The sequence below is a fragment of the Pollachius pollachius genome, assembly GCF_949987615.1.
Source record: "Pollachius pollachius genome assembly, chromosome: 3".
NCBI lineage: Eukaryota > Metazoa > Chordata > Actinopteri > Gadiformes > Gadidae > Pollachius > Pollachius pollachius.
In genome coordinates, this window is record NC_136936.1 from 43,748,706 (window position 1) to 43,776,588 (window position 27,883).

At 49.3% G+C, this 27,883-nt stretch overlaps 1 protein-coding gene across 3 annotated transcripts in view; it reads left to right on the plus strand.

Annotated features, from left to right (window-relative positions):
- The window catches only part of myo1b (myosin IB), a 53,841-nt gene extending 27,871 nt beyond the window's left edge, over positions 1 to 25,970 (plus strand). Inside the window, exons 6-31 of one of the 3 annotated variants that reach the window (XM_079733952.1) lie at positions 468 to 531; positions 2,941 to 3,039; positions 3,929 to 4,032; positions 4,258 to 4,405; positions 5,505 to 5,623; positions 6,961 to 7,047; positions 7,149 to 7,214; positions 9,428 to 9,532; positions 10,878 to 10,940; positions 11,362 to 11,562; positions 12,193 to 12,419; positions 12,696 to 12,896; positions 13,705 to 13,798; positions 15,130 to 15,279; positions 15,838 to 15,906; positions 16,252 to 16,338; positions 16,823 to 16,909; positions 18,154 to 18,240; positions 19,552 to 19,638; positions 20,580 to 20,654; positions 20,840 to 20,974; positions 21,522 to 21,628; positions 22,294 to 22,426; positions 22,759 to 22,911; positions 23,118 to 23,248; positions 23,579 to 25,970. In XM_079733952.1, the coding sequence (XP_079590078.1) occupies positions 468 to 531; positions 2,941 to 3,039; positions 3,929 to 4,032; positions 4,258 to 4,405; positions 5,505 to 5,623; positions 6,961 to 7,047; positions 7,149 to 7,214; positions 9,428 to 9,532; positions 10,878 to 10,940; positions 11,362 to 11,562; positions 12,193 to 12,419; positions 12,696 to 12,896; positions 13,705 to 13,798; positions 15,130 to 15,279; positions 15,838 to 15,906; positions 16,252 to 16,338; positions 16,823 to 16,909; positions 18,154 to 18,240; positions 19,552 to 19,638; positions 20,580 to 20,654; positions 20,840 to 20,974; positions 21,522 to 21,628; positions 22,294 to 22,426; positions 22,759 to 22,911; positions 23,118 to 23,248; positions 23,579 to 23,711 (3,012 nt within the window). In that variant the 3' untranslated portion in view covers positions 23,712 to 25,970. The remainder of the gene's footprint in view (positions 1 to 467; positions 532 to 2,940; positions 3,040 to 3,928; positions 4,033 to 4,257; positions 4,406 to 5,504; positions 5,624 to 6,960; positions 7,048 to 7,148; positions 7,215 to 9,427; positions 9,533 to 10,877; positions 10,941 to 11,361; positions 11,563 to 12,192; positions 12,420 to 12,695; positions 12,897 to 13,704; positions 13,799 to 15,129; positions 15,280 to 15,837; positions 15,907 to 16,251; positions 16,339 to 16,822; positions 16,910 to 18,153; positions 18,241 to 19,551; positions 19,639 to 20,579; positions 20,655 to 20,839; positions 20,975 to 21,521; positions 21,629 to 22,293; positions 22,427 to 22,758; positions 22,912 to 23,117; positions 23,249 to 23,578) is intronic. The other 2 variants (XM_079733950.1, XM_079733951.1) reach the window with 2 other exon arrangements.
- The last annotated feature ends 1,913 nt before the right edge of the window (positions 25,971 to 27,883 follow it).

The following is a 27,883-nucleotide window of genomic DNA, read 5'->3' on the forward strand; positions in this document are numbered from 1 at the left end:
ACAATCCCTCCAATAGTTTGTCTTACTGCTTTTTGTAAAGGACTAGATAGAAAAAAACAACAACTAATTTCCTCCACAGAAGTCAATTACTTCTGGGGAAACCATGTGAGTGGCTGCCGTTTCGTAACTACGCCGCCATCTCCTTGAGATGGACTCGTATCTGCTTCTTTGTTGTACTAGTGGCCCTTTGATTGGGTCTTCAAAGGCCTGTGTGTGGCCGAGGTGTGTGTGCTATGTTTTCTTGCCGGTGAAGTCGCAGACTTATGACATTAAAGGCCTTGAAAGCACCGTCCTTACTGATTGTGCCACAACCGGTCCAGTCCAAGCAGTCCTTATTTTCTCATTTTGTCTGTGTAAAATGTCAACGCTGTACTGGGTCCTCATTGTGTTTTTAAATGTTTTTTCTTCAATTTACATTCAGTATGATAATGGTGGTTGGTTTTTAACTGCACTTTTTCTCTCCAAAGGGGAAATACATGGACATCGAGTTTGACTTCAAAGGAGATCCCGTGGGAGGAGTTATTAGTAACTGTGAGTACCTTTATTTAATTGTCTTTATATTCTGTAGAGCCGTCGTGGGGCATGCCCACAACAGCACTCGTTCATTCACTCAGTCGCTGGGACGTGGGGTCAGACACTAGAAACTCCTGATGGACATAAGCGCGGCAGAGTTGAGAAAGAGTGGTGACACCACTGGGTCAAGGTTTTCATTGGCCAATCACAGTGGATGGAGGGAGAAGAAGGCGGGGCCCCCAGCGAGTTGGTAACTACAGACGTTATTGCCGGGTTTGTCTGGAGCAGTTGACCCCCAAATTGAAAATCGAAAAAAAAAATAAACAAACAACCCAAAAATTGTCCACAACATAGACCTGTGCTGCATCAACTCGTCATTTTGTCTGGCCTTTTTCTCTTCAACAATGAAACTCCAGCTGTTGCGTAGAATGACAATGAATTACTTTTGACCCCCCCCCCCACCTCTCTCGCTCTATCATTTCTCCCTGCTTCCATCTCTCCTCTGTTCACTTTGTTTTGTCTGTGTTCACTTCTCTGCCTGAGGTCATGGAAATACAGACCTGCCGGTGTCTGTACCACAAACGTGTGTGTGTGTGTGTGTGTGTGTGTGTGTGTGTGTGTGTGTGTGTGTGTGTGTGTGTGTCAGGTTGTCCGTCCATCTGGGAGCTGAAGTCACGAGACACCCAACAGCTTTGTAAACTCATATACTTTTGGTCGCCCCAGACGGCTGGCGAGACACAGACAGATTGTTTTGAATGAAGCTGGAAGGCAATGGTGCCTGGTGGTTTTGCAGTGAACCGTTGCGTTTCTGCTTATCTGATTAATCGTTTTAACAGCTTTCAGACTGGAAAGAAGAACGCTGGGGGAAGCATTCTGTGGTTTTACACACCAACCCTCTCCAGCCTTGTTTTTGTTTTTTTTATTGTTATTGTATTTCATGACCGGAAGTTGTGTTGCAGAATCCCTGTGCTTAACATTTTTGATTACTGCTATACCCCTATAGTAACTATCCACTATCCTATAGCGCTGTACTTCTGCCTGTTTCTCTTTTCAATGAGAATGCTGTGAAACTGAGCGGCTCAAAATGCTCTCCCGGCAATCTCGTCTGGATCTGCTGTAGCGTGTGTAGCTGTTCTGTTCCGGAAAGCAATAACACGAGGAGTGGACAAAAGGTGAAGGGCCGCGGCGGAGCCCCCTACGGGGAGGAGTCGGGATGTCTTTTAAAGTTTATCCAGTGTCTCCCGCCTTGCCGCAGCGCTTTCCCTGCCGCCCGCGGGAGTCCGTCTGTGATCGAAGCGTGGCGGTGCCTACCCCACGCGGGTTGGCAACTTTTAAGGCTGGCATGAAATAACTTCGTGAAGTGCAAGAGACAGTAGGAGGTCCTTCAGGTTTTTGGTAGTCTTTGATAAAAGCTCTGCACTTGGGGTGCCCAAGTCGCTCATGAGCTGTCGTCGCATAATGAATAAGCTGGCAGCTCCGGCGTGTCTGAACCCGGACCTGGAAGGGGCCTGGCTCCCAGGGCCTGTGGGCGCCACTTTAGTATTCATCTCTCCCCCCTCTCCACCTCCACCACCCCCTTCTCCTCCGGCTGCGTGTCTGGAGACTAAGCCCCAGTGGTCTGGCTCTGCTTGATCCCAGCCGCTGCCCAAGCAGAGTAGCGGGCCAACCCGGCTCGGGCCGGGGAGGCACGAGAGGCAGGGACTTTCTGTTGGTCTCGTCGTGTGTGTGCTTCTGTGTCGTTCTTTCTCTCTCTCTCTCTCTCTCTCTCTCTGGCTCTCTCGCTCTCCCGCACTTAATGTCTGTCTGGTGAATTGTGGCAGGGATGGTCGTTTCCCCCCCCCCACACACTTAATGGCACACCTCAAGTCTGTCAGCCTCTTGAATACACAGCTGGCGTGTTGCAGCACCATCAAAAAGCTCAGTCCAAGCCCTGTTTTCTGGATCAGAGGAGAGGCTTAGGGTTCAATGAGTAGATGGCAGCCACACAGTGGGTCGCTTGGATCAGGTAGCGCTGCTCTCTATTCAGCAGCTGAGGAGGAACCCATGTTTGTTGTTTCTTCCTCTGGGACGTCCTGTCCCGCGACGGCGGGACTTACTCATTCATGCAAACGCACGTGCACGCGCGCACACACACATGCACACCGATATTAGGCCAAACCAATACACAAAGCCTGGTTTCCCTGGTAACTTGCAGTATTTGGTTGCAAGTGCAACTGAACTTGGATCTGGGCAGATGTGGTTTGAACAATAGCCTCATACCGTAACCACTTGAGGAACCTCCAGATGTATCATATCCTACAAGAAGCTATTCTGGGAGCACCATTGTTTTTGTTGAGATCTCTCCCTCTCTCTCTCCCTCTCTCTCCTTCTGTGTCTCTATGTCCCTCTTCCTCTCTCTCTCTCATTATTTCCACCTCCCCTATTTAGATCTGCTGGAGAAGTCACGGGTGGTGAAGCAGCCGAGAGGGGAGAGGAACTTCCACATCTTCTACCAGCTCCTGTCTGGAGCCTCCGACGACACACTGAGTGAGTTGCAACGCGGACATGAAGACTTGTAGTTTTACCGGAGAGTCGAGCGGACGAAATATTGGGAGACCTGGAAAGGATGTTGATAGCATGAGTTAGTCAGGCCTGTGGTGTCCCTATGACTCAGCGAGCAGCCACAACGCTGACGTAGCCGTGTTACAGAGCCTTAGGAACACATCATCAGGAACACACTTTTATTTTATTTAACTCGAGTTTCCCCCCCCCTTAAAGCACGCTTTGTGCTCAGGAACATGTGCTTAACACGTTAACATCTTCCTGCCAAACCCAAGAATGAAAAAGAACCAAACACGCGGGGACGAGAACAAAAGACTCCAGAACCTGTTCCCTCTATTTGCTTTCCTGGGAAATGGAAAGGCATTGTTTGACGCCCCGGCCGACAGCACAAACAACATGACACTCGTCGACTCAAGTCGGTCCTCACATCAGAGGGGCTCAGGTTTAACCACCCTTAATGCGACTCCAAATCAAACGCTAGTGAACAGCGGGGGAGAGGAAGAGATCCCTTGATACCAGATAGTGTTCCTTTTCCTCCCCCCCCCCCTCTCTTTCAAAGAGATCCATTTAATCTATGTTGAGTAATGTGTTCACCGCGTCACCGCCCCGTCAAACAGCTCTGCGATACGCTTCATAAGGAGATATTGATTCAGGAGAATCGGCAACCTAAAAAAGCCTTGGCTTACTAGTTAGTCGGTTTCTTTGTCCAGTGGTGCGGCTCAGCAGCCACTCGTGTGTGTGTGTGTGTGTGTGTGTGTGTGTGGGTGGGATCCTCCACCAACGCGCTCTTCTGATATGCTCTGTGTCATGCTGTGACCTAACCTTAATTTGGTTTTTCGAAATGTAAACCCAGTGTTTTGAATCGTCTCCCCAGGAAAGCTGAAGCTCGACCGAGACTTCAGCAAGTATAACTACCTGAGTCTTGACTCAGCCAACGTCAACGGTCTGGATGACGCAGCCAACTTCCGCACAGTCAGGGTATGAAGGCATCCCCCTTTGTGTGTGTGTGTGTGTGTGTGTGGCTGACGAACGCACACAGACGGCTTGTCTTTACTTTGAAGAAGTCAAACAGAAACACACAAAAGCACAAACAAGAAACTCAAAACGAGAACACCTTCAGGTTTCCATTAGGTTACGTGAGGGTAAATATCCACGACTCTTGACACTGCTGTTCCATACCGCCGTGGCACTCTCCCTTCCCAGAATGCCATGCAGATCGTGGGGTTCATGGAGGACGAGGTGCAGTCGGTGCTGGAGCTGGTGGCGGCCGTGCTGAAGCTGGGAAACATTGAGTTCAAACCGGAGTCTCGCAGCAACGGCTACGACGAGAGCCGCGTCAAAGACAAGAACGGTGAGGGCCAAAGGGTCACGGAGGTGTTGTGTCGACGGTTATACGTGTATGTTAAACATTTCCACCCTGGCCAAAACCAAGGATAGACCGGCGACTGGGAATATAATGTTTTCAAACTATTAGTTTGGTTATTTGTGGATGCCAGGTATCCTCAAAACGTTGGGGAAAAACCCGGCAAATTAGTCTGCAGTACACATTGCATGTTTTCACAACACTTGCATGCCAATCCCACACAGATGGCTCCATGCCAGAATGCCTGTTGTTGCTGCGTAGCCGTACCTGTTCAGTCTCCCTCCACCCCCAGCAGTCCTCTCCTTGTCTTCCTCATGAGTTGGCTTTCTGTTGAGACGCTGCCCCCTATGGGTGGCTCTGTGTCCCGGTCCCAGGCTCATTCTGCTGTGTAGCTCTAGTTACGAGCCTCACTTTTAGCCGGTGGCTCCCTAGTGTTGTCCTTAGTCACACACCTGCTTGCCATTAGGTAAATTGGGTATTTGCATTTCCCTCCCCGGCACAGCCTGACATGTTCGCTTGTTGCAGGAAAATTCCAGCGTATTTATTTGCTCTGCCACAACAACTGGCTATTTGGTTAAAAGTTCAATGGGGTCAGTACCGAAAGCCTAGCTTGACTCCTACATGGGGTGACTAATGAGATTACAGTTACCAGAGCGATCGACGCATGCCGTTAACCCAGGCTCTCACCGGACGACACGAAACGGACTGGTGTTTGGATTTTGGGGATGGTTTATGGCTTTTCTCCTCCTTAAACCTTGGATCCGATTAGAAGCAGACTAGCAGAACAATATTTACCAAGACATCAGCTCAGCATTTTTTAACAGGAATAGTTTCACCATGAGCAATTATTTTTATTATTTTTCATTGAAATCATATCTGTCCCATCAACATGAACTAAGAGATGCATTCACAGATACCCTGATTGTAATGGACAGCGTTGATTGCAGATGACTATTTGAGATGAATGCAAACAAAGCTTCAATTTGTTATCTTCCTTTTATCCCCCATCTCCCCCCACAGAGCCTGTTATTGCTCATGCTAAACAGAAACTCAAACTGTGTGTCTGTGTCTGTGTCTTGTTCTGCAGACCTGAAGGAGATGTGTGAGCTGCTGGGGATCGAGCAGTCGGTGCTGGAGCGCGCCTTCAGCTACCGCACCGTGGAGGCTAAGCTGGAGAAGGTCTCCACCACCCTCAACGTGTCCCAGGTCGGTCCCCCTCTCTCGGTCAGGCGAGGACGCAATCTTCCCCCTATTCGCCTCCACACCTCCCTTCCCCCTCCTGTCCATCCCTGTCCCGGTGTGTGTGTGTGTGTGTGTGTGTGTGTGTGTGTGTGTGTGTGTGTGTGTGTGTGTGTGTGTGTGTGTGTGTGTGTGTGTGTGTGTGTGTGTGCGCGCACGTGCGCGCACACACATTCAGACATGCACACACTCGCGGCCATGCAGGAAATGTCGAAGGCACATTACGTCCCGCTGAATCACTCCAGCGGCCGCCGACCCACATACTGGCGGGCCGTCGCCGGAAAGTCCTCCATTAAAGATGAGCGGCGACGCGGGAGCGAATGTAGGTCACATCTCGGCGGTCGGGGGGAGTTCATTCCCATCTCCGGGGGAGGCGGCGGCTGCAGCGAGATGATGCAGATAGGGCTTTAGGTTTAGAGGAGCAGAAAATGATGCCGCTGTCACGCCGGCCTCAGTGGGGGAAGCGAGCAACCGTAGGTGTCGGTGTCGCCCCCTCCTTGACTCCACTTCACCTCTGATTGTTGAAGTGGAGAGGAAATAGTTTGTCTCTTTTTGCGGCTTGCTATGAATGCATTGCGTGCTCCGACTTGAAGCTTTATCTTGATGTTATATGAAGGGTATTAAAAAGACGTTGTTATTGATCCCCGCCATCGATTGCTCAGTGGGAAAGGTAAATCCGGTTTTAACAGGCTTTGTTTTAATAAAAATAAAGTCAACAAAGACCGGGCAGACGCAGACTAACAACAGGACCTTTGTGAGCATGCTCAGGGGGGATCGGAGCGATAATGTTGATACGACCGTCTCAAAGTATTCCCTCAGTCTATTGAACCCTTGAAGCCCTTGAGACCGAGCAGAGTAATGGGTGTCACGGTGGACGGTGCGCTCCCTTCTCTTCCTCTTTCCGAGATCACAGGCCTCTGGTTCTCTTCTCCCTGACTCCCAGTCCGTTGCATTTTAATATCCGCCGTCTGTTTTGTCCTGAGATGAGCTTGCAATGTGACACAAAAAGCTGGGATTTGTTTTGTTTTAAGCCGTACAATCGTACAAAAAGTGGGCGGCAGTAGCTCAGGAGGTGGAGCGGGTTGGCTGTTGCTAGTTCGATCCCCGGCTCCTCCCCGAGTGTTGAGGTGCCCCTGAGCAAGACACCTAACCTTAACTGCTCCTGAGCTGAGCTGGCTGTCGTCTTGCATGGTGTGAATGTGTGCATGAATGGGTGAATGTTAGGCAATATTGTAAAGCGCTTTAGATAAAACCGCTATATAAATGCAGTCCATTTACAATCGTTTTGATCGTTTCTCCCGCAGGCCTACTACGCCCGCGACGCGCTCGCCAAGAACCTGTACAGCCGCCTGTTCAGCTGGCTGGTCACCCGGATCAACGAGAGCATAAAGGTTTGTATACTGACACAGGGTGAAGGCTCCCTGGGCTCTGTCTGGATGGGCCAAGGGTCTTCCAGGAGCTCCCCACCTTGACCTCTGACCTTTCTCCCCAGGCCCAATCCAAATCCCGCCACAAGGTGATGGGCGTTCTCGACATCTACGGCTTCGAGATATTCGAGGTGAGGAGAGATTTGCCCAAATGTGTGGTGTTTATTATTTTTTTTACCCTTTACAATTGACTCTCATAGTTTCAGAGTGACAAAGCAGATGCTGACGAGCAGAAACCTTTTGTAAACGCTGTCTTGGAGACAGCGTTCCAGCTGCTTCGGATGAGCCACCATTTGCATGTTGTGATAAAACGTCCGAGAGCTCATCTCTTGGAGTTTTAGGGTTGGGAAATACTGTCCAAATCACTCTTCACACTTTTTTTCATATTTTATTTTTCCCATCTGTTTATTTGTTCAAGTGGCATGTCTCACAAGTGCAAGCTCTCATACTCCTCTGTGTCACCCCACTCACCGCCAAGCTCTCCTCTCTCTCGCCCTCTCTCTCCCTCTCCCTCTCCCTGAATGTTGTGTCATGTTGTGTTGTGTCTTGGGGGACCAGGACGGCGTAAGTACCATCTGTCCTGGGGAAAGGGGGGCGTTCGCTCTGCCCAGTCTGCATGCTGTGATCCCAAGGCCATTCTTTAGTGCTAACTCTGCTCCTCATGCAAATTTTTTTTTTTTAATAATATTAAAGAAATAACGAAAACAAAAGAAACCAAGCCAAAGTGTTGCGCTGCGGGTTAACAGACGATGGCTCAGTGCAGAACGCGACTTAAGATCATTGTTGGCTTTTTTTAATGTAAGATGAATGTGGTGGACTGTAGTTTTCTCTAATCAAAACATTGAAATGAGCCATTGGACCGTCTTTTTTCCAAATTTTCTACCAGCGTTGCATCATAACAATGTGGTAAGTGTATGCAAATGTACAATGCTTAACTTCCTCCATGTTGACTTCACGCAGATCTGCCCGCCAACCATTGGTCATTTGCATATACTGCGCATATTGTAACAATATTAAGCTGGTTGGAAATCTGAAAAACAGTCAATTTTAAAAGCCAATAGCAGAAGCAAGTTTTGTTTCACTTTAGACTCAAAACACCAGCATGTATATTCACTCCCTAGAATGCCTTAAAGGGGACATATGATACCACCAGGTGAGTTTGATTAGCCGTTACAAGCCGTTTTGAAAATATGCCTCGTCTGACATCATAGGTGGGCTTGTCCACCTAGATGAATGACGGATAGATAGTTTGCTGCAGTCAACTTGGTATGCTGGTAGATCTATCCAGCACACATCTAGGTGGACACGCCCACTTGTGATGTCAGAAGAGGCCGATTTTCAAAACGGCTTGCAATGGTTGATCACACTCACACCTGGTGGTGTAATATGTCACCTTTAAGAAATCCCCCTTTAGCGACGTAGCCTCCTAGCTCAGGGAGTCTGAGTAGCAGAATGAGCCCGGCTCGTCCCCGCCCTCGCACACACTGCCGCTCGGACGCCTGTAGACGCGCTTTCGTTTGCCGTTGTGTGTTTTGATGTGAAGACGGCTCGAGGCGGCGTATTGATTTCCCCGGAAGCCCGGCAGGAAGGACGCACGCTGCGCCGCGGTGCGGCGCTAGCCGTGCCGCAGCGTCCTTCAGGCCCGCGGGCTGCGCCGGGGAAAGGGGTGCGTCGTCCTTCAGCCCGCTTACCTCCTAGACTAGATGCCACTAACACCCCCCCCGCCTGAGAGTGGTCTTTTTTGGTTTGACTGAACATCAACTAACCCAACTAACCAAGAGTTGTGATTGGTTGTAATTGGTCATAAGGAAATGGATTCACAACTGGTTTCGCAGTGTATCTAATTATTCAATGTTATGCTGGTACTGCTTGTTTAGTTGTTTTAATTTGATACAGGTTGACTTTTCCCTCACACAGCTACTTTGTAATGGGCCATTTGAGGTTGACTAGTGAGGGTTTATGGTAGACAATGTGGTAGGCTCACCCTAGGTCCACAGTAGGAACAGACCATGAAGAAGGTAACAAATTCAGTGTTTTTTTTCCACAAACCTAAGAAGGGTAGGAATTGGAAAAAACTGAGTGAGAAAAAACTGTACACCAAGAAGCACGTCTCATCTCTAGAAGCATCCTGTAAACATTATATTTAACCTTTATTCAACCAGAGGGGAAAAACCTAATGAGGTGTGTGTGTGTGTGTGTGTGTGTGTGTGTGTGTGTGTGTGTGTGTGTGTGTGTGTGTGTGTGTGTGTGTGTGTGTGTGTGTGTGTGTGTGTGTGTGTGTGTGTGCGTGCGTTATACCTCTGTGAGCTGGGTTGAAACTAATTGGTGTTTTGCCCTCTCGCAGGACAACAGCTTTGAGCAGTTCATCATCAACTACTGCAACGAGAAGCTGCAGCAGATCTTCATCGAGCTGACCCTGCGCGAGGAGCAGGAGGAGTACATCCGCGAGGTGGGACCCCCTCCAACATGCAAACACCCACATGCATACACAAGCGCGCACGTCCATGCCAGTGATCTCCTCACCGCTCACATGTGCTTTGCCTGTTGATGGTTGCCTCACCCCAACCTCTGAGCTCCCCCCCCCCAAGGGTTCCCATTTATTACCCTGAGACACCGTCTGCTTCCTCTACCTCATGCGGCCCCCACTACTGCCACACCTGCATCCATCACTCTCCCCCCCCACCTTAAAAAAACGCCCTGGGCTCGCCTTGCCTGCTCTCGCTCCCTGCCTCTCTCCTAAAGTTCTCTCTATCACTCTCTTGGTCTCTTTGTGGACTAGGGGACGGATGTGATCCCTCACTCCAGCAAAAGTAACCCCACCCCCACCCTCTCCTGTCCCCAAGAGGCTTCAGGGCTCTGTTTGCTTTCAAAGCTCCAAGTATGTGAGTGCTGTTCCCTTGACCCCCCCCCCCCCCTCCCCTCCTCTTCCTCCTTCCTCCTCTTCCTCCAAGTCCCCACCGTAACATCCCCCCACCCCCAACCCCACCACCACCATGATATTCCACTCCCTGGCCTCCATCCAGTGTGACTGCATGGGAAAATTCCAGGGATCGGGACAAAGGGCAGCTTTAAAAAAGAAAAGAGGGCGACCAATCAGAAGTCTGAAGCTGAAGTCACACACACTGTACTTTAGGTCACGCCTTCATCAAGTGCCCCCTACTCTTGAAGGCTTGGGCTTTCTTGTCTATCCATCTATCTATCTCTCTATCTCTCTATCTGTCTCTTTATCTCTCTATATCTATCATAAGTCATACCAGGATATCCTGTTTGGGTACAACAAAAGCAGAGCAACAGGCCAATAGACATCTACAATCATTTTCCAAAATTTTCGAATTCATTAACACTGAAACACTGAAACTAAACACGAGTTGTTTGTTTGGCTAATTTGAAGCGGTCCATTGGATTGAACTGATTCAGGGCTGTCTCTGTGGTGTAATTGTGGTGTTTAGTATCTCCTCAGACCCTGGGCCTGAATCACATTACCTCAGCTGTTATATACCTCAGCTTCTTCCTTTTTAAAGATATGTGGCCAGAAGCTTTAATCGCTCAAAATATCTTAATGCGCTGATACGGGCTGCTTTCCCTTTCTTCTTATTTTAATTTATATGAGATAGCTGCGAAACGAGCCAGCCACTTAGGATCAATGTCCGTTAATCTCCTTAGTTGTGTAAGTGGGTGTTTAGTTTGGTGAGAAGTGCTAAGTGGCTTTATTAGGAGCTCAAGCAGAAGTGAAACCCAAGACAACCTGGCGTTGACCTCGGGGATTTGTCTTTCTCCACTCCTTCTGAAAACAGGACATTGAGTGGACCAACATCGAGTATTTCAACAACGCCGTCATCTGCGACCTCATTGAAAACGTAAGTCAACTGCTGGAGGTACTTCCTGGTTTCTTGGTGTGTGTGCACATTGCTGTTTCATAGGGTTAGCGCCTTCCTGGACGTACTAATGGTGTAAAGGTACGAAGGGTGCGGGACACGAAGATGGGTGTGCATCGGAATATGAACATGACATTAATGACCTTCATGTGAAAAACATGCCGGCTTTGATCTTTTAGCCACTTTTTTTTTCACACAGTTGTATGTTCTGTATCTTTGAACGATATTTTTCTGGCACTTATTAACCTTTAAAATTATTTCTTTATCGTCTTTGCCTAACTTTGCTAAGCACTTTTGAAAAGCCTCTATGAAACGGGCGACAGAACTTAAAGCGGCCTTGTCAGTTAAAGAGTGGATGTTTCTGACCGGGGGGATGGGTTTGTTGTCCTCGGCGGACGAGCAGAACCAGAACGGCATCCTGGCCATGCTGGACGAGGAGTGCCTGCGCCCCGGGACCGTCACGGACATCACCTTCCTGGAAAAGCTGAACACGGTGTGCGCAGAGCACCAGCACTTTGAAAGCCGCCTCAGCAAGAACTCCAAGTTTCTGACGGACCACAGCCTGCCCCACAGCTGCTTCCGCATCCAGCACTACGCCGGCAAGGTACGGGAGACCCCACGGGCCGGGAAACACACTCCAAGACACACTGCGGTGTACGCTGCTCTGCTCAGCGTAGCTGGTCGAAATGTCTCCGGGAATTCTCCGAAATGTCTCCAGAAATGACTCAGAAAAGTGTCCGGATGTATCAGACTTTTAGTAAGATGGTTTAAGCAGTTCCGCGTTAATGCGTGATGTCCTTTTTCGGGCAAATGTCCCATCACTGTGGTTTCCATGCCAATGTTATTTTCCCGTCACATACCACAAAAAGAAATTAGGGACCGAAGGAAGAATCGTGCCACAGTAGTCTTTCTTGCGTGACTGACGTGGCTGTGACATTATAATAGATCTTCTCTCAGTGTTGTTCACACTAATGCAACCCTAGCAGAGACAACGTTTTCATCCTCAGAACATTCCAATTTTACAAATGACAACCTCGTTCTAATCCATGATAATATCCCGCCGTGTACCGAGATATGTTTCCGTCTGCTCGCTTGAGCTCTTGTGTGTTTTGTCGTCACGAGAGCAGTACGAAAGGACGCTCTTTGCACAGGGACTTGATTCCAAAACCACGTAGTTGAGCTAAAACAAAACGCCGTGTGACGGAGGCCACATTCAAACTCGTCTGCTCCACAGGTTCTGTACCGCGTGGAGGGCTTCATGGACAAGAACAACGACCTGCTGTACCGCGACCTGTCCCAGGCCATGTACAAGGCAAACCACAAACTCATCAAGCAGCTCTTCCCCGAGGGCAACCCCGCCAAGGTCAACCTGAAGAGGCCCCCCACTGCCGGCTTCCAGTTCAAGCACTCGGTGGGCACCCTGATGAGGAACCTGCAGACCAAGAACCCCAACTACATCAGGTCAGAGATCCCCCCCCCCCCGTCTCTCGTTGTGCTAACGTACGTCTCCTTCGCATATGACGTAGTATGCAACTGAACTTAACGGTCAACGTTCAGTGGACCAATTTTCCCCGACATAATTGCGTTTTTTTTTCTCAGAGCTTGACTTAAGAGAGACTGAAGGGTAACGAAAGAGCCGCGCTACAGTTTATTTTTTATTTAGTGCATTGTGAACTTGTGCGTTTTTAACTTCATCCCGATCCCTTACTCTTGGTAACTCCTCTTCTCGGCCCACAGGTGCGTGAAGCCCAATGACAAGAAGGCGCCCCGTATCTTCACGGACTCCCTAGTGCGCCACCAGGTGGCCTACCTGGGCCTGATGGAGAACGTGCGCGTGAGGCGGGCCGGCTACGCCTACCGCCAGGCCTACGAGCCCTGCCTGGAGCGCTACAAGATGCTCTGCAAGCAGACCTGGCCCCATTGGAAGGGTCCCACAAGGTAGGAGCTGAGCCCTCTGCAATTGGGGACTTTTTCGGAGGGGGGGGGGGTACACCTTGTAGTACTAGCTCTTCTTAGCCTTAGTGCTTTGGCTTTGAGTTGGCTTGGAGACCAGTTGTGCTTTTGAAACCGTGTCATCTTTAGCCATCTTAAGCATGATCTGATTGGGCCTTATTGAGTCATGGGTTTTTTTGCCTATTAGTGGTTCATTAATCTGAATAAAGTTGTCCAAAAATGACCTGAATATTAAATGTTCCTGAAGTATGCCTCTAATGACGGACATACTGAATCATTTAAACGTGTGATTTTGCAGTAGTGTCTGCTCTACATAGCAACGAACATAACTAGCAACAGATTTACCGTCGTAAGGCGTTCTGGGGGGGGGGGGGAGACCACATAAAAACATTGTCCACTGCTTACTCTCTATCTCCTATTGGTCTCGCATGGCTGTTTTGTATTCACTGGAGCCACCTCCTCTGTGTGTGTGTGTGCTGGGGTCCTATCTGATTGCCAGTTTTGATACCAAACATTTGGTGTCTTGTTGTTAAAGTCTAGTAAACAAGCCCTTGGCCTCCTCGCACCCAGCTCCACGGGGTCACGGAGTCCTCCTCTCCCACGCATTGTGCAAGATATATCCTTCATCTACCTCCCTCCCTCCCCTCTGGTTGGGGGAGGGGGGGTGTTTTCATGTTCCTTCTGCTTTCTCTGTTATAGTAAAGTTGCTTCCCACCTCTGCTTTCTGTTGTTTTTAACTGCTGTGTAAAGGAGGGCTCCTCTGACCCTTTTTGACTTCTCTGGTGTTCCGTAGGGAGGGTGTGGAGGTGCTCATGGCAGATCTCCAGGTCTCGACGGAAGAATTTGCCTACGGCAACTCAAAGATATTCATCAGGAACCCCAGAACGGTAAAGCAACGCAAAAGGCCCATGAAAAACAGCCGAGCACTCTTTAGGTTCCCGTTCACGTAGAACATGCGCTGGATAAGGTCGGGCTGGCTTCAAGTGGCCGAAATTATCCGGCTCTAGTGCTCTGTGTTCTCAAATTAGGAGGGTCCAAACAGCCCCCAACTGCCCCCACCACCACCACCACCACCACCACAGCAATTAGCAACACAACCAACATTCTGGGAACACATGGTATCACTTACATACTCGCCATGGGAAACATGTTTTTTCAATGTTTTTTTAATACTCATCGCTAGCCTTTTTGGTTTCTAAAACCTGCATTGGAGAAAGTGTCTTCCTCTCTGCGGGCTCGCCGAACAATCCGGGGCATAGAACACGCTCTAGCACCCGGGGGGATTTCGATTCCCCGATTTTCATCTCCCTTGCGTGACTCCATCTCGGCCCTGCATCTCCCGGCCGGTGGCAGTTTCACAAGAGATCCTGCCTCCATTAAGTCTGTCTGGTTCAGCCAGGTTTACACAATGCGAGCGCCTCCTTTCTCCCTGTGCAGCAGTTGGCTCTCGGGAGAGGAGGTTATGTCTCCCGAGCCTCTGGTTTGGAGTCTCTGCCATGGGGGACTTTTCATCGGTATTGCTTCTCACAGCCTTCTTTTGTGGGGGGTTTTACGAACAGGCTGGGCGCTTTCGTTGTAATAACCGTAGTCTCAGAATTCAGACTTTAGATTTTCTAAAGTATGGCAGCAGATGAGCTCGAATCGGAGTAAACAGGGAATTTCACTTTCTTTCGCTTCGTATTAGTGTTGGCCAATCATGTGGCTGGCAGTGGTGATCTTTGAGCGTGTAATTGGCCAACGCAAACTCAGCCAGCAGACGTTAACTGTAGAAGTCTGTAAAGGTTTAAAATGCAGCACTGTGTGGCGCTGCCACTGCAGAAATACACTTTTTAAATCCGGAAATAATCGCCCACTCGCACAAATGAGGGTTCTGCGGTAGAATACCTTCCTAATGAAACGGGAAACAAGGCTTAATTCCGCCCCTTGCTGTTTTTGTTTCCAGCCCAGGCTCTGTGCCTTCTCCCCCCCCAGGTGTTCTGCTTGGACATACCGGTCTAAGGACTGCTGGGTCCGAGGTTATACTACCAGAGGCCCAAAGGGCATCCCTTTTTGTCAAATGCAGACTAATGACACATCGGGGGGACGATACAGTAGCGTGCTGATTCGCGTTGATAACACCTGGACGCATTTACCACCACAACAGTGGAGACCCTCGGCACACGGATCCGGCTAATGAGGTAGCTCTTGACGGAGCCCTGTGTGTCTCGTGTGTCTGCAGCTCTTCTTCCTGGAGGAGAAGCGCCGCGGCTGCCTGGAGGACCTGGCCGCCCTCATCCAGAAGATCTACCGCGGCTGGAAGTGCCGCACGCACTTCCTGCTCCTCAAGCACAGCCAGGTGGTGGTGGCCGCGTGGTACCGCCGATACGCGGTAGGGGAACACACACACACAGACACACAGAGACACACATACGAACACACACACACACACACACACACACAGAGACACAGCCACACACATACGAACACACACACACACACACACACACACACACACACAGAGACACAGACACACACAATCGAACACACACACGCACTCACGCACGCACACACACACACACACACACACACACACACACACACACACACACACACACACACACAGAGACACAGAGAGACAGACACACATATGTACACATACGACTACACACACACATACACACACACAGACACACACACACACACACAGAGACACAGACAAACACATACATACACATATGACTACACACACACATACATACACAAACACACATACTACTACACACACACACACACACACACAGACAGAGACACACCTACACACACACCTACGACTACGCACCAACGACTAGTACTACATACACAACTACACACTACACAATCCTGCCTAGCGTGTCTGTCCAAATGGATTCAAGGTGGTCTCTGACTGTTCTTTTCTCCCACCCTACAGCAACAGAAGAAGTACACGCAGATAAAGAGCGCCACCATCATGGTGCAGTCGTACTCCAGGGGATGGAAGGTAGGCCGCCGCCCTCCGCATGGCAACCACAGCCAGGTCGAAAGAAATCTGAAACAAACTAGAGAGCTACAGAGTACAGCACATGAACCGTAAGGAATTTACATTTAGGGCATTTAGCAGACGTTTTTATCCAAAAAGACTTCCAATAAGTACATTTGTCATAAGAAAGTGAAACAATACATCACTGTCGGTACAATAAGGATGTTCATAGAACCAAGTGCAAAGCACTTACAATTCGCTAGGTTAACCGATTCCCCGTATACAACAAAGATAGCTAGGATAAGATATAACTAAGTACCATCATTAAATGCAAATTAAAACGCGTTCATTGTGTCCCTTGGCCAGGCGCGCAAGATCCTGCGGGAGCTGAAGCACCAGAAGAGGTGCGAGGAGGCGGCCACCACCATCGCCGCCTACTGGCACGGCACCCAGGTACTGACTCAGCAGCTCTCCCTCTATCAGGGAGGAACCACAACACCGGGGACGGACGCTCCCTCCCGCTGCCTTTTTTTAATAACGCCCTGTTTTAATGCAAGCTCATCTAATCGTCGCCCAGTCCCTCAGCGCTGCGCCGCTGTGAATTCAGCTGAGCGCCCCGTCCCCCTGTGCGAGCATTTGCTAACTCTGCTTGAAAACCCCCCCCCCCCCCAGAATGGATCTCTGCTGGCGAGTGGCAGCGCTTAAGCGTTGTGATTTCTCTGAGCAGGCCCTTTCCGAGCGTGATCACTGCTCTGTCCTCTTGATTCTGCTACTGTTGGCTGATCGCACCGTTCTTTATTTTTCAAATCAAATGTTTCTGCTTCTTCCTCTTCTACCCCCCCCCCCCGTCCTCCATCACTCTTTATTTCCACTCCTCTCTTCCCTTCTCTCTCTGATCATCTCCCCCACCCACCCAAACCCCGCCGCCGTGGTGAAGGCTCGCGTGGAGCTGAGACGGCTGAAGTATGTCGCGGCGAGTACGCGGGCCGTGGCGCTCATTTGGGCGTACTGGCAGGGCACCAAGGTATTTGAACGCTCGGGTTCGAGGAGTTACAGTAGTCGTTACACTGGACACCCCCATCCCTAACCCCAGCCCTCACCCCAACCGTCCTCTTAACCAGCAACAACCCTACCCCACCCCTTCCCTTTAAAACCTCTGTGACCTCGAGGATCTGGCTCCTAATGCCCGTCACTTCTGAGTCAACGCCCCCCCCCCCCCCTTTTCCCAAAGCTGGTCTAGTCCATGTTACATTTTTCGGAAGTTAATCTACTAACCATTCTCGATGGAATTTATTGTTGCCTTTATTTTGCTCCGAGGTTCCCAGTTACCGCGGTGCTTTAAGTGTCGTGGGTCGCAACCCCCGCGGGCCTTTCACAGTCCCATGATGGCTGTGTGTGGCTATAGTGTAAAGTACTCACACGTTCATCTCTGCAGTCTCAATATGGATCATCGCATCATGTCCAGAGCCTGTTCATTAATGTAGACATTCCATGTCTAACGGGGGGGGGGGGGAGATGGTCCCCTCATGGCACATATGGTCGCACTTCGTAAACCTTCCAGCCACATATAATCTGTTTAATCTCCTCAGGTTTAAACCCCACTCCCCCCATTGCCATCGACTAATGTCTTCTCCAGTGTCTCTTGGCCACCATTTTCTACCATGCGGTTGTATTAACGATACCCGGCCCATGCTTCCTTATCGACGGGTAATCTTAAGGAATTAGGATAAAGAGCAGAATGCTCGCAGTGGTTCGTTGAACCACTGGATGACTCGTAAGCCCATTTGTTCTGCCCTCGCACGTCCAAAGTCTCTGAAGCATGGGACTCCAGCCGCGCCGGCGAATCAGAGAGCAGTCCTAATGAGCCGTGAACTTCACTCCACCCCTCGCTGCAAACTAAACATGCCATCTTCCCAACGGCCCAATATGGTTTGAATCCAGGAAGCCATCACGATTCCTCATCCCGCTTCTCCCAATGCAGAACCAGGGCAGCTGAATGCCAATACAACGGCCAAGGTTTCTACACCTACATGGCTTTTGCCTCCTATCTCTGCACCATAACAACCGCCATTAAAGATCCGGTCAGACCCTAAAAGAGCCCCCCCCGCCCAAGTCACCTCAGTATCCACTGCCCTTTGACTCACTACTAACATCCCCCCGCCATAACGCCTCCTGCCACCCAATGACCATGCTACCAAAATGTAACCTCCTCCCCATCCTCCTGCTCCATCACCATCCACCCCCACCCCCCCTAACCCCCACCACCAGGCCCGACGAGAGCTGCGTCGGCTGAAGGAGGAGGCCAGGAATAAGCACGCCGTGTCGGTCATTTGGGCCGGCTGGCAGGGCACCAAGGTATTTCACCTAGGCTTGACCCCCCCCCCCCCGTCTTTTTTTATTGTTTTGTCTGTTTGTCACGCCGGTACCATCCCTCTTAACCCCCCCATCCGTTGAGACATGGAACCCAATCCCTCCCCTCCCATCCCGGGGGGCCGCCCGTCTACCCACCAATCCCATAGTCGCACGTCTTTTCTGCTTCAATCCACTTTGACCGTTTTCTACCCGTAATGTACAGGGACGTGTGTTGCTCCGTGCATCGCAGGCACACACACACACACACACACTCTAACACACACACTAACACACACACTCTAACCCCCCCCCCGACACGATGCCACTGTGCTCATCGCATGGGTACGGTGGCGCACCCTCGCAAAGCCCTTATGCTTAACCCCAACCCCCACCCAGCACCACCGCTACCTCCAAGCCAGTCGGCCCGGTCCTTCCAGACACTGTTAGTTTTGACGGGCTAATGGAAGGGAGGCATGGTGATCAGCCAGCGGAGGTCTGGAGCGCAGGAAAGACCTTAAGCCTCTTTGCCATGCAGCCGGTGGATTAGAGGCCCTGTGGGGCCATGGCTCTGAGGCGGGCGGCTGGCCGGGGCTGCATGGAGGAGGGGGTGCGTACGTGCGGCCCGCCCGTCAGAGTCAGACACAACGCACGTGCACACCTGCAAGGACATAAACCGCGGACACTATTGGTGTGTGTGTGTGCGCGCGCGGGGGGGGAGAAGTTGTGTGCGTTTCCCGATCATTTGCCAACCTGTGCATGCTCTCCTTCGACTCTCTGCCTCCCTCTCTCTATCTCCCTCTCTATCTCTCGCCCGCTCCATCTCTGCACGACATCTTGGCAAGACACGGCATGCTGAATTTTTTTTTTTTCCCCCGCTGAATTGAAGAGTCAGGGGTGCCTGTTTTAATTTCCTCTTTTAGCGTGACGTTTGGATCCCCGCTGCCTGACACCTGTTTAACACCTGCCCTTTTTCCCGGTGTCCCCCGCCGTCCCTGGAAAAGGTCACCCCCGTCTCACGCTCCCATGTGTTACACTCGTCGACATCAGTTGACGGAGTACTAACCTCTTTACATTCTGCCACAGAGCTTTTCCTGTCGCCGGTTAGATCGCAGCAAGGCTGTCATGTGGCGTGTGTGTCCGAGTGTGGGTGTGTGTGTGTGTGTGTGTGCGCGCGCAGTGTTTTGACGCGTGAACTGATCCAACAAGACAGCGCCTCAGCCTCCTCCGCCTCTCTCCCAAGCCGGAGTGCTGCTTCATGTATCTCGACCTCTCTCTCCCTCTGTCTCTCTGTGTCTCTCGACCGTCCTCCCACAGGCGCGTAGGGAGCTGAAGAGGCTGAAGAAGGAAGCCAGGCGTAGGCACGCCGTGGCCGTCATCTGGGCCTACTGGCTGGGACTCAAGGTACCCACCGGCCCCCCCCCCCCAAGGCAGGGCCAGTCTGGGGCTGCCACCAGACCATAAGACCTTCCACAACCCTCCAACCCACTAACCCCTTATAGTGTTTCCATTCTCTGCATGTGTCATGGAGGTCCACCTCACGAGTAGAACCGTCTTCATAACTTTGCATTTCAAAAGTCGGCATAGGCGGGTTGCTGCTTAATACATCGGGCATATTCCCAGGTTTGACCAACTAGACATGTTGTCAAATCGTATGGGCGCACAGATGTATTCACACTCATGCATGCACACAAACACACACACACACCACCTCTTCTCCTCTGGTCAGGCTAACTACATCAGCGAGTGACGGGTGTTCAGGATGAGACAAACGGAGGAACAAAGTCAGGACTATCCAAATGTGGTGTTGCTACCTACTTACTCTTGCCAATTTTATTTTTTTACATAACCCATTTTTAACAATATATTCTCACCCCATCTCTTTCTAGTCCACATCATTCACAGCTCAGAGGCGTTAACTATGTCTGTCCGTCTTTCTGTCTGTCTGTCGGGTCCGGCTCTCGTTATTTTGGAATGCAACCTGTCTCCTCTGCATTTTAAATGTGGATTAAATTTTTATCATGCTCAGTGTTGTTCATTTGCTCTTTTTTTTTTTTTTTTCTGAAGTAAATTAAATACTTGCTTTGCTTTTGCCTTACTAACTTTTAGCAACTCATTACGACTAATCCTGTCGCAATGAGTTGCCTTTGATGTGTTCACTGTTTTAACCCCCATTCACTCCCCGAATGTGTCTAACCAAACGGTGTGTGTGTGTGTGTGTGGATATATTTTGCTGTCATGCACCACTGTCAACCCGTCACTCTGTGGTACTGTGCGTGGTACTTTGCTTCTCTCTCCGTTTCCTAGGAGGTAATTGACAGCTGTGCTTTGTATCTTTGCACCAGGTCCGCCGGGAGTACAGGAAGTTCTTCAGAGCCAACGCGGGCAGAAAGATTTACAGCTTCATCATGCAGAGAGTCGTACGTAGCAGGCTTTGATACAACTTTGTGTGTTGTTGTGTAAGGTGTGGGGATGTTGGTGGTGTACCAACAAAAGAATAACTACGAAGCCAGACAGGCTTCTCCACTTTGACCTCCAATACGTAGACCTAATGGGATCATAAGCCTGCTCACGATGCCCCCCCCCACCCCCGTCGTGTTCCCAGATGCAGAAGTACTTCCTGAGCCTGAAGCACGACCTGCCCTGCATGTCCCCCATCGCCAGCAGCTGGCCCACCCGGCCCTACCGCTTCCTGGACACGGCTCACACGGAGCTCCGCAGCATCTTCCACCACTGGAGGGTAGGTGGAGTGCTCGCAAACACACTCTCCTACTTTGGCCGGGTGTCACATAGTCTCACGACGCAAGCCCGTCCACACAGAGAATCTTGGGACACAGGGCTGGTTAACTGTGTCTTGACTGACATGCAAGCCCGACCAATCAAAGCCCTTACGCTGGAAGCAGTACACCGGGAGATACAGATGAAACAGATGGAGGAAGAAACGTGTGTCAAATACGATTAAATACAATTGCCCAGATGTCTAACAAAAATATCTATATATTGCGGGCTGCATAAATACATGGATGTAAATATACGAATAAACCCGATGGACCAGTCATATCAGACCTGGATCTACATTTCTGTGAGTGTCAATGCTGCCAGTCAATGAGAATCAGGTCTTGAGGGTTTGAGATGCTGCGAGGCTTAGCTTGCTCTATGCATCAGATGATCAGGGTGACGTATAGATACTGTATGTATATGAATCGAAGCAGCTGAGGCGACATATAGAATGACAAGTCTGTTCTTAAGGGTTTCTGTGTTTGTGTGTATTGTTTGTGTGTGTGTAGTGCAAGAAGTACAGGAGCCGGTTCACGGACGAGAGAAAGGCGGTGTTCGAGGAGAAGCTGCAGGCCAGCGAGATCTTCAAGGATAAGAAGGCTCTGTACCCCAGCAGGTACAGCCTCCCGCCCAGCTCCCCTCAGCTTCACCCGCTGTCCCCTAGATCGTTACAGACAAAGTGTCAGAGCGGAAGACTCTGTAAACTCAACAGGAGTTCAGAAGCAGCTATCATCTAGTTACTGTTACTATCTTGTTTTTTTTTATCAGAAGAAACACCGAATAATTATAATAAGGCTGTTTTTCATTCTGAAATACAAGGTTTAGCTGCTGTAGTTAGATTTAGGAGCTATAATTTGAGCGTAACTTATTAGAAATCTCCTAGCCATCTGTCAGCTATTAGTGAAGGAAATGCGCTGTGAGAATATCTGTTCTGGTTGTCCGAGCATAACCCTGTTTAATTAAGACCGTTCCCGGCTCATTTCGGACCAGGGCTTCTTACTGATTGGTTTGGGAAATTCGTCTTGTCAGTGAATCACAGTTGCGTGAATGCATCTCTGAGCAATGGCGGTGAAAAGTAGGGAGGGAGTGGAGCTGGAGGGAAGGTTTTTTGCGGTTGCTTATTTAAAAAATAGTACTTTTTTTCTGCTATGTCTCTCCTTTATAACCCTTATGAGTATTTCAGACCGTTTGAAATCCCTAGCACGCTCATCACAGAACCTCCATGGTTCCCGCTGTAGTGGTGCCTACTGAGTGCTGAACGGTGTTGCATCTTCCCCCCAGTGTGGGACAGCCTTTTAGAGGGGACTACCTGGAGATCAGCAAGAACCCCAAGTACCAGAAGCTGAGCAGCGCCGTGGACGAGAAGGTCCTGCTGGCCGACGTGGTCAACAAGATAAACCGGGCCAACGGCAAGGTAAACCCAGCAGCACTATCACACGAGCGTGGATACAGTGGAGTCAGAGGAAAAAATACCTACCTGAAACCACTTCATTTCGGACATTTTTTAACATTTTGTGAGGTTCATTTAAAAGTCTGTGGCTGACCCATCGTCACAGGTGGTCTTGGTTCAAGCAGAATAAACACTGGAGTAGTTCATGAATTATAGATGAAAGAGAAGCATAATCACATTGTAACGAATCACTCTGTCTCCCTAGGTTTACTGTCAACTGAAATCCCAGGATCTGAGAAAAGCTTTTGCTGGCTTTAATGCAGAATGAAATCGTGTTTTCTGTCGTCGTTGTACAGGGCACCGCTCGCATCTTCCTGCTGACCAAGAACAACTTTGTGCTGGCCGACCAGAAGACGGGCCAGGTGAAGGCCAGCGTGGCGCTGCCCGACCTCGCCAGCATCTCGGTCAGCACGCAGAACGACGGCTTCTTCGCGCTCAAACTCAAAGAGGTGGGCGGGATCCCGTGACGAGAGAGATTCTTATTGGCTGTGGCCGCTGGTCATTATCCTGTGGAGAGAATAATTAACCCTACACCAAATTGATATACTAAGTGATCCATTTCTTTGGGCGAAATGTCAACAAAGATGTCGTTTGCAATTGACATCTACAAACAAGAGATGCAAGGCTGTTTTTAAGTATCTATTTTTCCATTCAGGGTTCTGCCGGGGCGACCAAAGGGGACTTCCTTCTGAGCAGCGAGCACCTGATTGAGATCATCACCAAGCTGCGTCGCACGGGCGCCACGGCCGTAAACCACGATCACCTGGACATAGACATCTCTGATGAGTAAGGGCTCCTGCAAATACACACACACGCATGCACACATGCATGCCTAACACACAAACCCACTATATACAAGCCCAAATTCATCATGAACAGCCCCAAAAAAGGGTATGTAAATTGCACATATTTGTATGCTTGCACCAAATTCTTGTACGAAATTGAGTGTCCAGGGACATGTCTTCTTGTGGGTCTATTTCGTTCTAATTGTGTCTTCACTTGTACTAAACTGCCTATTTAGGGCCAGAAAGAAGTAGCTGTCCTTGTCTTCCAGTGATTGGTTCCGGCGAAGCTGGGTGTTAACCATTGGGCCCGATCATGTGTTCCCCCCGGCAGGTTCCTGGTGCAGTTCAAGCAGGACAAGGTGTGCGTCAAGTTCGTGCAGGGAGCGCCGAAGAACGGCAATGGCGCGTCCTGCAAGCGCAAGAACAACCGCCTGCTGGAGGTGTCTGTTCCCTCGACGGCATAACCACGCTGCCACACCCACCCTCCGACCGCCCTCCAATCCCCCGCACCCAGCCTCCTTCTCAGAGTTCAACGGAGTAGCTCTTGAGTCCGGCTAATCAAACCAGACGACCAAGCCCTTTCCCCGGAACCCCTGTTCTCAAGCACCCCCCCCCCAGTCTCTACTCCCGACTCCCAAATGACTGTGCAATTATTCAACTGATTGTGATTATTGTTTTTTTATTTGTTTCTTTCATAGCCGTCGTCATTATTATTCGGCACCTGATCATGTTCATCAAGACACCGCTTTTCTGGTGAGCAGAGCCCTCTTCTGCTGGGTTGCATGCCAAGAAACGGTGTTACGTGGGAAATATTGTATGATCGTCGTGTTGTGTTTCGTCGAAAAGACAAACTTTACTGTCTGATGTGGCGACAGTGGTGTGATTCAACGATGTAGATGATCACTTTTGATTATTTTACCTGTAAGTTGTACCATTCTTTAAATATCTCTGGGGTTGTTGTGTGACGATTCGAGCGAAGCGCTACAGCCCTGACTGGCTTTGGCTAATCTGTGATCTGACCGAGTCAAAAATAAGAAGAAATTAGAGATTTACAAAGAGCTTTTCAAACTGGGATTTAAGATTGGTTTTCTGATAGGCTTATTGTTTGCACTTATATTCTTTATGGTTTGAATGGGAAAAGAAAAGAGAAATCAAGACAATTTGGATGGGGTTTCTGATTGTTTTTCCGGATAATTCATATTGTCCATTCCCCTTAAATGCCAATTATTGACAAATTTGATTTGCCAAGCAAAAAAAAAACGTAAAAATCCTTAACTCCTATGTGCCATTCAATGGATCTGTTTTTATCCGGTGGACATTTCTCTAGTGCTGACCTAGAGTCCAATATAGGCATTGAGTTAGTGTTTATGTTAATAATGATGCCAAAAAGTTAGAATAGATGAAACAGGAATAATTATATGCTGCACGTTAAATACGTTGGTTTTCTCTTTGCTTTGCTTTACAGCACAATGACCAATGCCAGGATCCATACCGTTTAGCGCAGTTGTAAAAATCTCAAAACTGCATTTATATTGTCATCCAATGCCCCCATCTAATTAAGTGGGGTGCTTTGTCATGGCAGGTGCCATTATAGACCAATAACACCACTCCGTCAACATCTGTCTCATCCCAAATCCAAATCAATGTATAAATTAACAAGAATCTTGCAGGTGACCTCATATTTCCTAAGATCCCAAAACGTTGTTGGGGTTCTTTTGTGGAACCACAAAAAAGTCTCCCACCCAAGGGAAATAAGAGAACATTCTGAAGTATTGTGCTTACACAGTGACACAGCATGGAAAACAAGCCAAAACTTTGAGGAAAAAGCCAAAAAAACACCTGAAATTGTCAGTAGAATTGAATCGTGCTGTGTACATAGTTCTGTCCCTGGCTGTACCATAATCTGTACATATATAGCTCTTTTAGCTGCAGCCATGGCATGGGAGGACACTCTACACTAGAGCATCCTAGTTTCTTATTGCTGTGCTGTTGGAGTTGCTATTGTTGTTGCCGTTGAAATTGGGGGTTATTTTTCCCATTGTAGTGCATGACCCACTCTTGGCTAATAGGCCTTAAAAATGCAATGTGTTTCTTGGCAAACGGAGGAACAAAAGTCAGGATTTTGAGTGTGACTAGCCGATGCTTATAGCCTGGTACAAACGTGGTGTTGCTACCTATTTCGTTTCGTACCGATGAACAGCGAGTAAGTGTGCGTTTATAGTTTTGAAGTATATTTAATATGATGATCTTCACGCGGACGTTTCCGGCGGAGGGTAATGTACGGACCACTTTCTGGTGTATTTTTTTCCTATAAGGTGCCTGCTGTGGGGCGGGGAAGCACTACCCATCAGTGTCTATCGGGATACCCTCTCTTAAACAATGATGGTTTAAGTATAAATATATATGTTTTTACGTGGTTTTTGTAATGCCTCAGAAAACACAAGCGGTGAAGGAGGGGAGTGGGGAACCTGTTGCTGGTCTTCCTTCTCGGGACAGGATGGGTTGTAGTGGACGGCAGTCTCCATTGTGTCTTCGCTGAGGTTGTTTCTCCTCTCGCTCTCTGGTGTGTTTACTGTATGACGGAAGGATGGATAGAAAGGATGTATTCATTCATGTTGTGTGCCTAATTACCTGCGCTGAGATCAACATGGACATGTTTCAATGGAACTCAATGTATCACATTTACTATTAATCTTTTTTTAAATTAAATAAGCAATGATAAGTAATAACTGACTAAGAGTGTTTTTTATTCCGCCTTGCAATGTGTCTTTAATGAGTTTATTGTTATGTGATTCTGGAGCTGTTGGGTCACTCAATGGTACTAGCAGTTAGCTGGTATTGGGAGAGCTATTGGAGAGGGTGGCTACCACCGGTGCAGATGAATACTTGGGCCTTGTTGTAGGCCTAGAACACAACAGCTGTCCAGATGTTTTCCATCACATCTTGGGGGAGCTGTCCCGGGTTAAATTCCGCGGCATAGGGGTGGCTGCCGGCGGCCAGTCCCGGGGGAGCAGCACTCTATACAGATGGAGCACGGCGCCGTAAAAATAGCGCTTTTTGGTCTGTCCCGTACTCGGTTCCCACCACTTTGCCGGATGGGAATCAAGGGAGGAGCCCCGAACTCTCCGTGGAGATTCAGCCATTGGAGTCTACCAAAGGCTTTGTGGCCTATCGCATCGTTTCCGAATTAGGGGAATCATGCTATGAATTATGTAAATCTATCCAAAAGTACTCGATAGGCCTACACAACACGGGGGTTGAAGAGCAAAACACTGCATTTGCGTTGGGTAACTATCTGGTTTAGAGGAGCTTGCATGGGGGTCAGAATTATGACGCGTTTTATAAGCATGTTCGGCCCCCCTCGTGATAGTGAGCAGTCTTTGGCGCCACCTAGTGATCTTAAGATATATCGTCATATTTATATATATCATCATCCCAATAGGTAAGGCCAGCGGATTACATAGAGGCCCTCCCCCCACGATGCAGACCTCTAAGCCTGTCGTGGTGATTAGTGGAACCAAGGGGAACCATTAAAATGGACCTGCACAGTATGCCTTTAAGGTCAAATGTGTGTCAAATCAATTTTACTCTATTTGATCCAAAGTAGCCTAAACTTTGCTCATCTCTTTCAAGCTGATTGAATGGGATAAAATGTTGACAGAGGAATGACTCTACTTGACAGGTTAGTTATCTGCTTTGATAAAAGCAGGCCCTGCTTTTAGTGGGGGGCGGGTCGATTTCAGATGATCTGCCAGGTCTGCAACCCACGGTGACCTCCGTGGGTTGCCACACAGCCTACACTTTGAGCTCTTGCTACTATCCTGCTAATGGAGTTGACATTGAGCATTCAGTAACTTGAGCAAGTAGGTCGAGTTTGAGTCCAAACACTTTGGCTTGCCAATTGTGGTGAACGCGTTTTCCATCACTGCCGAAGCATGTCGAGATGTTAGATGGAGTATAGATATGGCCTTCAAGATCTACACTGTCGTGCACTTCTGCTAGACGGACCTCTTATTTATTAAATGGACCATTAATTGGATTTATGAGAGCGGTTGGACCCAAGTCGTTTCCAACAAGCTGTCAAATCCTCCACGGCTCAATGTATAATCGCTATCGGGTGCGGTGGGCCGTGACGTTGACGTATATATCTCCCGAGGAGGCGCGCACCGCCGCACCCGGAGCCCCTCGGTACTGAAGGTGAACCGGAAGGTGAAGGAGGACGGGAAGTAGGCAGACTGCCAGCAGCCGAGCTTCAGCACCCCCTGACCAACCACGATGCCAACAGTTCTCATCTTACACCAGTGCTCACTCGCTGATCTTTAAAACTCAAAAAGGACCCTTGAGTGGCAGACTTTTAAACACATTAAACACCAACTTTGACTCAGTAGGACTGTAGTCTCTCACAGGGATTCTCTCAACCTTTTTTTTCCCCCCCATCAGCGACCCCTCAAGGTTGACTTTGGCACAACATCTCCCCCTGTAGGACAACTGTCAAACATTTTCTACTTTAGATACGTTACACAACGTGTTGTGTGTTTGCTGGGTCTACACGGGTTCAGCCAGGGCGCTCCCTGGCCGACCGTTGCTCGCTCTTGTTGGATCAATAAGTCTGGATGAGGTCACCGTGTGTTGCCAT